Genomic DNA, 11,832 nt, shown 5'->3' with positions numbered 1-11,832 from the left:
AGTCATGATGGCCACATGACCCGGAAGCTGTATGCCGGCTCCATCGGCCAGCAATGCGAGATAAGTGCCACAACCCCAGAGTTGGCCACAACTGGACCTAATGGGCAGGGGTCCCTTTACCTTCACCTTAAGGCTATCAATGGTTATCAGCCATGATGGCTGCCTCCATTGTTGGAGGCAGGGATGCTTCTGAATCCTGTGGACCACGGGGGTGGGGGGCGAGAATACTCTTGTGCTTAGGTCTTGCTGGAGAGTTTTCCAGAGCCACCTGTTTGCCCATTGTGAGAAAAGGAAGCTGGACTAGATGGGACATTGAACTGTTAACGGAGAAATCCGAGTGCTTCCTTAGACAAAAAACAAGGACACCAGCCAGGAATACCAGAGCAAAACAGCAGCCAGTAGGCTTGGTCTTTATTGAAGACTGTCGCCACAGGACTCCCACCTGCCACAAGGTGGAACAAGATGGAAGCCCCGAACAAAAGAGCACCCAAACTTTTATTAGCTGCTAATCCCGATGTTACATCCCCCACAAACTACATCACTCATACATCACAGTTACATCATGAAAGGGGAGGTCTGGTGGCAGTAATCTGAGCATCCTGGACCCTGCCCCATGGTTCTCCTTGCCCTCCACCAAACACCCATCAAGTGTAACAAAAGAGATGCAGTCATACAGTAGCTTCAAGTTAAGTATTTTCGGGTTGCGCTCCGCGGAGATCCGGAAGTAACGGAGCGTGTTACTTCTGGGTTTCACCACTCGCACATGCGTAGATGCTCAAAATGATGTCACGCACATGCACAGAAGTGGCGAAACGCTGCATGCGCAGACACGCAGTCACGTGTTACGTTTACTTCAGGATGCGAACGGGGCTCCAGAACGGATCCCGTTCGTATCCAGAGGTACCACTGTATTTACATTTCCCTGTTTCCCATCCAAGTTAATCACACCCTTTTGTCTTCATCTGGGTTTGTTATTTCTGAAATGGCTCAGAAATATACTCAGAGTCGAGAGTGGATTTCATGCTCTTTATTCAGCTCATAGTGGTGAGGAGGAATGGAGGTTCCCCCAGAATGTCTGCCTTATATACATTATTTACATAATGGGCAATGCGTGATTGGCTAATTTCCGGGATTCACCTGTAGGCCAATCAGGTTGCGGATTCGCTTCCACCTGGAGCTGGATTGGGTGGCTCCTGCGGACCAATCAGACTGCTGCATTCTGGAGCCTATTGTTCTGGGACCAGTCAGGCTGCTGCATTTTGGATTCTATTCAACATAACAACCCATAATACACTTCCTAGGATGCGGGGCGGGGAAGCTGTGACTGTGATGTGATACTGCTTTAAATGTACTGTGCAGATGGGGCCTAACCCAGCATTCGCAAGCTACGAACTTGGCTTTTGAATACCAAGACAAGCCCTTCTTAGAATTGTAGCTCTGGGAGAGGAATAGTGGCACCCTTAAAAAACAACAGTTCCCAGAATTCTTAGGGCTGCTTAAAGTGACACTGCTTTACAAGTGGTACCTCTAGTTGTGGACTCGATCCGTTCCAGGGTGCCATTTGCACCCTGAAAAGTCCTCAACTAGAGTGCTGCTTCTGCGCACGTGCGCGGCACAATAGAGCACTTCTGCGCATGCATAAAGTGTGCAGATCGCTTCTGCGCATGCGTAAAGCGTGCAGATTCCTTCTGCGCATGCGCGTGCAGCGAACCCGGTGCTGCGTTCGCAACCCAAAAGGATGCAACATGAAGCGGACGCAACATGAGGCATGACTGTATGGGTGTAGTGCATTTCCATCCAAGGCCCATCCTAGACCTCACTCTATTCTCTCTCTAGACAAGTTCAGGGGAAAAGCCTAGGCCGGCAAAAGCCACATACAGAGGATGGGCGGCACAGGGAGAGGTGTGGTCTGGTGAGATTGAATGGCGTGGACCAGACAGAGAGGATTGGAGGGCTACATTTGAGCCCTAATATTCTCCCTCACTTATCTAGCTCCGTACTGTCTCCCACAAACTCTCTGGGGTTTCCAGGCATATTAGGAGAAATATGCCCCCCGCCCCACTGCACTAGAGGGCTGGAATTCAAACTCGGTCCTCTTGCATCGAAACCAAATTGCTTCAGCTTTTGTGCAACGTTTGCCCATAACGGGAAGAGTTTTCTTGCCTGGCAGTGAGGTGCAGTTGTGTTGGCCTCCCTTTCTTCTCAGCACAGGGTTGCAGTGAGTCCTCTAATGCCTTAATCCACAGTGCCATGTTCATTTGGGTGCAGTGCCCCCTCCAGGGTTGTCCTCTCTCCCCCCCCCCCCGTCCCATATTCTCCCCACCCTGTTTGCATGTTGACGAGAGTTCCCTGGGTAACAGGAAACCTTTCTCCTCCCATGCATTGTGTGGGGCAGGAAACCTTTGACAATGGAGTACAGAGACGGCAGGATGTCCCTCGTTCTTTAAGCAGGGCGGGGGTGGGGGTGACGGGGAGAAATCCGTTGCACAGCCGTACAGCCCATCTGCAGATATGGGGGGCTCCGTGGGTGGGGGGCACCCAAGGGACACCTCTTGATCCGGTTCTGTCCAACAATCTTGGCTTCGCTTTTTGACACCCTTCCTCGGACGCCTGGGTTCTGCCTTCTGAACTCACTTCTGGACGGATAGGAAGGGAAGTTGCGGGTTGGGGGGGTCCTGTAGGGTGGTCTTCAAACAGGATGGATCGCTTGCTGCTGCTGGCCTTGATTCCACTCGCTCGAGGTGAGTATTAAGTAAGCCAACCTGTGGCAGGTGGAAGGGGTTCAATCCTTCATCCTCGCTGGATTTCATCCGAGGAAAGTTCCCAACTTCTCAGCCCATCTATGCAACTGTGCCTTTGCCAGCAATTTGATCTGACCACAGCAATGCTCAGTGCTTGTCTTGGTACAGAGAGTGATGCTATCAGCTGCTGAATTGCTCCAGATCCAGGTGCTGTGAGAGGCGGACAGCTGCAGAGAAGGGCTGAAACGTTGGCAACCGGAGGCACCATTTATCTATACATTTTTGTATGCAGTGGATGTGGCTCTTCGGGGCAGCGTGTGGCTTATTTGTGTACGTGCAACTGTTTCCGTTTGCACATGTGTGTTTGTACATGTGGACACACTGCGCACATATATGTGCAAAACCACACTTAGGTTTGCTCATTGGATGTTGTTGTTTAGGTGTTTAGTCATGTCTGACTCTTTGTGACCCCATGGACCAGAGCACGCCAGGCCCTCCTGTCTTCCACTGCCTCCCGCAGCTTGCTCAAACTCATGCTGGTAGCTTCAAGAACACTGTCCAACCATCTCGTCCTCTGTCGTCCCCTTCTCCTTGTGCCCTCCATCTTTACCAGCATCAGGGTCTTTTCCAGGGAGTCTTTTCTTCTCATGAGGTGGCCAAAGTATTGGGGCCTCAGCTTCAGGATCTGTCCTTCCAGTGAGCACTCAGGGCTGATTTCCTTCAGAATGGATCGGTTTGATCTTCTTGCAGTCCATGGGACTCTCAAGAGTCTTCTCCAGCACCATAATTCAAAAGCATCAATTCTTCGGCCATCAGCCTTCTTTATGGTCCAGCTCTCACTTCCATACATAACTACTGCTCATTGGATAGGTATATGTAAAGCAAACTGGGAGGGGGACCTGTAGCCCCTTGGATATTATGGACTGCAATTCACCATCATCTTTGACCACTGGCCATGCTGGCTGAAGCTGATGAGAGCTGGAGTCCAGCAACATGCTCTGGAATACAACAGGTTCTCCCTCCCTGGCATAAGATGCATGAATTGAAGAACTGGAATTGTGGCAAAGGAGCTGTGAATCAGGTTACTGTGTGTAACCAGTGACAGCTCCTGCTGTTTCATATCCTTTGAGCTACTAACAGCTGAACCCAGGGCCATCTACCCTCAAGCCATGTGCTCTATCCCACAGTCGTGCTCTCTCCCTTGGTGTGAGTTTTCACGCAAAGCAGCAAAAGAAGCGGTTAGCCCATGGGCAGGGCAAACTAAGGCCCAGGGGCCGGATCCAGCCCATTCGCCTTCTAAATCCAGCCCGTGGATGGTCCGGGAATCAGCATGTTTTTACATGAGTAGAATGTGTCCTTTTATTTAAAATGCATCTCTGGGTTATTTGTGGGGCCTGCCTGGTGTTTTTACATGAGTAGAATGTCTGCTTTTATTTAAAATGCATCTCTGGGTTATTTGTGGGCCATAGGAATTCGTTCATTATTATTATTTTTCAAAATATAGTCCGGCCCCCCACAAGGTCTGAGAGACAGTGGACCGGCCGGCTGCTGAAAAAGTTTGCTGACCCCTGGGTTAGCCTGTTCCCAGGCTGCACTGATTTAAACTACAGGTAGAGGCAACTGATGTAACTGTATGTTGCTCCATACCAATAAAACTAAATAAAAATCCCTGGATGTAGAAATCCAGCATCTCAGGGAGAGAGACAGTGCTTGAAACTGTCCCCCTGGCAGGCTAGTTTTCTAAGTGCAGGAATATTTTTTAAATTCTGGAAGAGTATTTGATCATGCTGAGCCTAAAGTGGCACAGCCCAGAAACAGATTCACCATCAACTCTGTTGTTTATATGGACTTGAACCATCTCGTTGTTCTGTTTTCTCTCCTGGCCAGGTCTGTCTTGCAACCAGGTTCCCTGCAAGAATGGAGGCATCTGTGTGAGTCACACCAATGGGACTTTCTCCTGCCTGTAAGTTTTCAGGATTCACAATAAGGAAATAAATAATGTGACTGGGATAAAGGGGCAAGGAGTTGAAACTATCCCAAGAGAGAGTACATTTTCCGGGACGATGTTCCCTTTCTTAGAATCGAACTATGCAAAGGATGACTCAGCCTTCGTTACTCTTTTATCCCCCTCCCACCTGCCCTTCCTCTAATTAGCCCAGGGTGATGTAACACAGCATTTCCTAAGCCACCTCCTTTTGCCATCACGACAGCCCTGCGATGTAGACTAGACTGAGAAGCAGCCGGCGGCGTTTTGCTAGGTACTCGAAAAGTCCGAGCCCAGGCTGGTAAAAAGAACACTGCCTAGAGTTTGCATAGGGCAGTTTATAGACACTGGGTGCAAATTTAGGCTGGATTTTGGAGCGGGCAGGAAGGAGTAAATGAAAGCTGGCTCTTACTGCCAAGCTCTGAGCTGTGCAGGTGCCAACGAGGTATTCTGGGCTCAGAAGCCTGGACTGTACCCCTGGCTTCGTTCAATTTCATTTGATGCCACTGCAACATCAGGTGATTGACAGGCAGGGCTGCACTGGTTTTCGGGCTTCCCCAGTGGTGGAGTTCCTGTCGGTTACCAGGAATGAGAGGGGCAAGGCAGTATTGAGGTCAGCGCAGTATAAACTGGGGGAGCTAATGTGGCATTATTGATAATGCATTTGCACCGCACCGACTTTTCCTTTTCTCCCCTAATAATTTACAACAACTCCACTGCCAGGAGCTCAATTCCTGCCCTGCCCGGTCGACTCATTCTAGTGGGAGTCCCTACCAGTCTGTCAAACTTGCCCCATAGGGAGTGGGGGAGATATGCTGCCCAACAGACAGATCCAGTTCTCCAGCCCCCCCCCCCACCAACAGACAGTTCCAGTTCTCCAGCCCCCCACCACCACCAACAGACAGATCCAGTTCTCCAGTCCCCACCACCACCAACACACATCTAGTGCAAACGACCCAGGGCTCAGCCCCCACCACAGAGGCCACCCTCTAACAATGCCCCCCACGCGGAGATAGTAATTGGATTCAGTGTCATCCAGTGAGCAGGTAATCTGCACAGGCTCAGAGTCACTCAAGGTTTCATGTTCCTTCCTGCCCCTCTGCCAGGGACTGAGCCCTGATATTGAAAGCAAGTCCTGAACCGACAGTGAGCATATTATGACCTCCAAGGTCCCTTTTTTGAACACAGTGGTACCTCGGGTTACAGACACTTCAGGTTAAAGACGCCGCTAACCCAGAAATAGTACCTCAGGTTAATAACTTTGCTTCAGGATGAGAACAGAAATCGTGCGGTGGCAATAGCGGGAGGCCCCATTAGCTAAAGTGGTACCTCAGGTTAAGAACAGTTTCAGGTTAGGAACCGACCTCCAGAACGAATTTAGTTCTTAACCTGAGTTACCACTGTATGTGGCTAAATCCACACCATACATTTAAAGCAGTTGTGGGTTCCCTCAAGGAATGCTGGGAACTGTAGTTTGTTAAATACGCCGAAACGTTGGGAAAATATATTCCTGCATCGCCGGGGGTTGGACTCGATGATCCTCGTGGTCCCTTCCAGCTCTACAGTTCTGTGATTTTTATCAAGAGGCCACCTTTCCCCCTAAGAGAATAATAGGAACACGGAATTGTCGAGCTTGCAGGGACCCTGAGAGTAATCTAGTTCAACTTCCTGCAACGCAGAAATCTCAACTGAAGCATCCATGACAGGTGGCCACCCAAACTCAGCTTTGAAACCTCCAGTGAAGCAGAGTCCAGCAATTCTCCGCCAGTTTTTCCTGATGTTTAGACGGAATCTCCTTTCTTGGAGCTTGAATCCATTGGTTCAAGTCCTACCATCCTGAGCAGGAGAAATCAAGCTTCCTTGTGACAGGACTTTAGGTATTTAAAGATGGCTATCCTATTTCTTCTCTGGGCTCAGCTTTTGCTGTGCCTAGAAAACTCAGCTCCAAGCAGTTTTCCTTTTGCTTTCTCTTCCCAGAGCTACAGTTCCCAGAGTGGTTGGTTGGTTGGTTGGTGATTGATTGATTGATTGATTTTCACATATTACTGTATTTTTCACTCTATAAGATGCATCAGACCATAAGACGCACCTAGTTTTTGGAGGAGGAAAACAAGAAAAAAAATATTCTGAATATCAGAAGCCAGAACAAGAAGAGAGATCGCTGCGCAGCGAAAGCAGCGATCCCTCTTGCTGTTCTGGCTTCTGTGATAGCTGCGCAGCCTGCATTCGCTCCATAAGACGCACACACATTTCCCCTTACTTTTTAGGAGGGAAAAAGTGAGTCTTATAGAGCAAAAAATACGGTACATTACAAATGTACCAAAGCCAACACCATTTCCTCCCCATCCCCCCATACGTTTACATTTATATTTCCTCAATCCATCGTATTATTCTTTTCTCTTTCCTCCCACTTCCCTCTGCCCCCACTCGATTTCCTCCACATTTACAATAATCTTTGCATTCTGCAGTCTTCTCAAATCATCTATATATTCTTATTATCTTTCCTTACTAATTTTTCTTCCATCCAGAGTGGTTTAACGGTCATCTCCTCTGGGAATTGAAGGGAAAAGTCGTCTCCTCACAACTCTCAGCACCCAAAACAAATGACTGGCAACTATATAGCTCAGACTCAGGCTGCATTAGAGCTTTTTGTGCTTTGGGGAAGTTTATCCTTTCTTTAACTTTTCTTCTTCTTCTTCTTCTTGCTTCGTCAGGTGCCTCGCCGGCTACATGGGAGAGACATGCCAATTTGTGGACCCCTGCACACCTGGGCGCTGCCAGAACAGGGGCACCTGCTCCCTCACGACCCTTCTTCCCCCAAATGCCCCTGCCTACACGTGCCTGTGCCCCCCAGGTTTCACAGGGGAGGAATGCCAGGGAGTGGTTGGAGACCCCTGCTTCCCTTCCCCCTGCCAACATGGAGGGACGTGCCACTGGCTCTCCGGGAAAGAGTATCGATGCCAGTGCTTGCCAGGGTGGACAGGTATGGCAAAGGAAGACACACACACACTTGTGGCTTCTGTTTGGGAAATCAACTCAGGGTAGGCCCACTGCAATCAACAGACGTGATTAGCTTAGGTCCATTAATTCCAATGCTCTTGAGTAGAATTTAGCTTGGTGCAACTCACACTCCAGGATGCGCTATAAGGGCAAACATATCCATTTCGGTTTCTCTCATTTTATCATTTCTCCAGTCTTAAATTCAGCTACCCACAATTCCACATCAGGTTGCGATTCTTTCTTTCTTTTTAAGTTCCTCCTAAAAGTTCATTAGTATTTTAAGCGCTGATTTCTCTTAGCTTGTGCATTTTTGTACGCAATTCCCCCCCCCCCCCAAATACCGTCAAACCTCTGCTCCCGAACACGGAAAACCCAGAAGTAACTGCCCCAGTTTTCAAATGATTTTTGGAAGCCAAACAGCTTCCAGGGAGTTTTTTTTCTTTTTTCTCCATTGACTTTGCCGATCATCCTGATTCTCGGTTGTCAAACAGATTCAACAACCGAGGTTTGACTGTACGTAATTTTGCAAGATGGTTCTGGCTTTTCGCAGGTTGTTTTCACTAATAGATGCATGTTGAAGTACATGCATTCTTGTACTTTGACCCAACTGTATATGCATCCTTGTACACGCTACTAGGATGGAGAATGGCATTGTAAAATGTAGGCAAGTGGGAATTTCAAAGGATGGCCATATCTCAGTGTTGGGAACGTATTGTCACAGTGTTTAAACGGATTTTTCCCAGCCCTCCCTGGAGATTAAACCTGAGACAAAGCATTAAGCTGTGGCTCTTCTCCCAGAAGAAAAGCACAGTAGGAAGGACGGACATAATTATGTAGCATAGGACTATCATAATAACATGGTTAATGATAGCATGAAGAGAGACTCCATATTCAGAGTTAGTCTATCATGGAACGCCAGTTGCTGCATAGGCCAGGGAGGACTATTGCCCTGCTTCTGAGAGTTAGCAAAGTCACTTAAATAAGACAGACGGAGTCCAGAGAGAAAAGAAATCCTAAAAGAAACAGTGTATAATCTGAGGAGAAAGGAACCGAAAGGTTTTGTTATCTTTAATTCAGGCCTTGCACATCACAGGGAGACATTCAACCAAACATACAGAGGAAAACTCCTATAGAACTACACAGCCAATCAAAGCACACCTTACGTCAGGGAAGGTCATGCCACTTTGCCTGGCAGCTAAGCAGCACCTTCACCCTATGCCTACATGGGCACTGGCTGGGGGTGGGAGTGGGGCGTGCCAACCTTCTCCACTCAGAGCAGCAGCTTGGGGGTTGCCACTTCCTTCGTGCCTTCCACTCTTAGCCTGTTGAATGTAACAAAGAACAGAGTTAACCCTTTAGCTGCGCAAAGTATGATCTCTGCTGCGGCACTTCTGACGCCGTGCTTCCTTTGAAAGCCATCTGGGTGACTACTGTCGGAAACAGGATGCTGAATTGCATTGACCTTTAACCTTACATTCTTGTGAGAGCCAGAGGGGAGGAAAAAGCTGGGAAACAAGGTTGGCTTACGCGTTTGGCTTTGCTTCCAGGGAAGAACTGCCAGCTGATGGACTTCTGCCCGGCGAATCCCTGCGCCAACGGCGGGACTTGCGTCATCACCTACCCGGTCATCGTTTGCCAGTGCCGGCCAGGCTTCGAAGGGCACACCTGCCAGCACGATGTCAACGAGTGCTTCGGGGACCCTCACCCCTGCCTCAACGGAGGCAGCTGTATTAATAACATTGGCTCGTTCCGCTGCATTTGCCCACCCAGTTCTACGGGTCCGCTCTGCCAGTACCGTCTGGGACCCTGTTCCCCGGAGGTCTGCCTCCACGGTAGCACCTGCCACCCTGTTGATGAAAGATACCATGGCTGCCTTTGTCCCCCAGGTAAGAAACAGGCGAGGTTGATAAACCCAATCCGTGGATTCTGCCTAGATTTGGAGTAGAAGGTTCTCTACATTTCAGTGCTCATTTGTCCAAGCTTTGATTCAATTCTCCATGTTTTTGCAGCAATTTGGGAATGGTTTTTTTTTTTTAAAGAAATGCACGTGGAAATTCATTATTGTGAATTGCACTCAACTCTGCAAGCGGTTTTACCCTAAAGTAATGTGTTTTGTGTGTGCTGTTTTCACCAATATGTTCATTTTTACTCACGCTCTCCCCTAATGTTGGGGGACAGAATGTGAAGTATGAAGCAGCAATAATAATAATTTATTATTTGTACCCCACCCATCTGACTGGGTTGCCCCAGGCACTCTGGGCAGCTACCAGTATATATACTATTGGCTTTAAAGTCTACCCAGGGGCAGAGGAAGAGGGGTGCAGTGGGTGCGGGAAGCCCCGGGTGTTGTTGTTGTTGTTGTTGTTGTTAAATGGAAAACTCCCTAAGTATGGGCTTATTTCGCTTAATGGTTCGTGCAGCCCTGCAGGTAACCATGGTTACCATCTAAGATGGCCGCCAAGAGCAAATGGTGGCTGTAGGCCTACTTCCGCACAAGTACCTGAGGAGGGCCCTGTTGCATCAGAACCAAGGCCTGTCCACCTTCCCAACGAATCCTCCATGAATTTGTTTTCTCTCCCCCCCCCCCAGGCTACACAGGTCAATACTGCGAGGTGAACCCAGACGACTGCATTGGGCATCAGTGCCGTAACGGGGGAACCTGCCAGGATGGGGTGGCATCATATACTTGCCACTGCCTGCCGGGTTGGACAGGTGAGGTACCAGCATGTTCCCACCACCATCTTTGGCAGCTTTTCAAGGTTTCAAGGCAGGGGACATTCCCAGCCCTCCCTGGAGATGTCGGGAATTGAGCCTGGGACTATCTACATGCAACGCAAATGCTCTACCCGAGCTGTGGTCCTCCCCACATTAAAAACCAAACAACCAAAGGTTGCCTTATACCAAGTCAGTCTTCCAGCCCCATACTGTCTACACTGACTGGCAGTAGCTCTCCGGGATTTCAGAAAAGGAACATTCCACCCCACCCCACCCTGAGATAATAGCAATTGAACCTTCTGTGTTCAAAGATTGGCCCTTTCCCTCACCCTGAGGAAAAGTCGCAGTGCTCAAACGGTTTTGTAAAATGCTTTGAGAGGTTTTCTTTTTTGCACTGTATCAGTTTTATGAAATAATTGTTTATGAAGTAAGGGGAGGGAGCAGTGGTATTGTGTGATAGGTTCTGAACTGACCAAGGATAGATCTCAGGTGAGCAGCTGAATGCTCAAGGGACACACCGTCTTGGTGAGTTGGCAGCGACAGCAAAGGGGGGGGGGAGCAAATGCAATGCTAGGAAAGGGATCAGAAATAAAACAGATAGCATCATAATCTCATTAAAGAGCTACCGATCCTGCCCCACCAGCCTCTTAACGGGTAAACAAGGAAACCAGGAAGCTCCTGCCTTCCTGAATGAGCTGTAAAAGGAGCTGTCTCACTATTGTAGGAAAGCGACTTGCCTAGTGGTCGCTCGAGAAGCAGAATCTGCAGAGACACCCTGTGATGGGTTGGCGAGAGCCTTCTGAGCTGAGAAACAGCAAGCACACATGGTTTAGCGTTAAGTAGGGATGTTCCCCAGCCACATTGACCTCTCACTTCCCTGACAGCAGTTGCACTGTTTGTCAACATCCTGTTGCTGACACGGTTGAGAATGTTGTTTGCAAATACTGCAGGACACTAGGGCAGCCCAGACATCCACAGAAGCATCTGTGTGCTGACTGCATCAGACCACTGGTGTGTCTGTTATCTAACCAGGTGAAGCACCACAGGCTAGCGATACAAGAACTGAGCCTGGGGTCTTGTACATTTGCTGCACCACTGAGCTATGAGCCCTACTGTAGGTGGTTGGAGAGAGGGGCTGCTCATAGGAAGGAAGGTGACAAACAGATGACCGACTCCTTATCTGATGGGTGGTATTCAGTTAAACTTTAATCAGAGTAAAGGTAAAGGTAAAGGGACCCCTGACCATTAGGTCTAGTCGTGGCCGACTCTGGGGTTGCGGCACTCATCTCGCTTTATTGGCCGAGGGAGCCGGCGTACAGCTTCCGGGTCATGTGGCCAACATGACTAAGCCAATTCTGGCGAACCAGAGCAGCGCATGGAAACACTGTTTAC

The 11,832-nt window shown here is 49.0% G+C and overlaps 1 protein-coding gene across 1 annotated transcript in view; it reads left to right on the top strand.

Annotated features, from left to right (window-relative positions):
• Positions 1 to 2,409: 2,409 nt before the first annotated feature.
• Positions 2,410 to 11,832, top strand: part of NOTCH4 (notch receptor 4) — a 43,649-nt gene continuing 34,226 nt past the window's right edge. The window contains exons 1-5 of the mRNA XM_083722477.1: positions 2,410 to 2,741; positions 4,629 to 4,704; positions 7,440 to 7,708; positions 9,273 to 9,611; positions 10,315 to 10,437. Coding sequence (XP_083578603.1) covers positions 2,699 to 2,741; positions 4,629 to 4,704; positions 7,440 to 7,708; positions 9,273 to 9,611; positions 10,315 to 10,437 — 850 coding nt within the window. The 5' untranslated portion in view covers positions 2,410 to 2,698. The remainder of the gene's footprint in view (positions 2,742 to 4,628; positions 4,705 to 7,439; positions 7,709 to 9,272; positions 9,612 to 10,314; positions 10,438 to 11,832) is intronic.

This window comes from Podarcis gaigeae (genome assembly GCF_964106915.1).
Source record: "Podarcis gaigeae genome assembly, chromosome: 2".
NCBI lineage: Eukaryota > Metazoa > Chordata > Lepidosauria > Squamata > Lacertidae > Podarcis > Podarcis gaigeae.
This window is presented reverse-complemented; position numbering and strand designations above follow the sequence as displayed.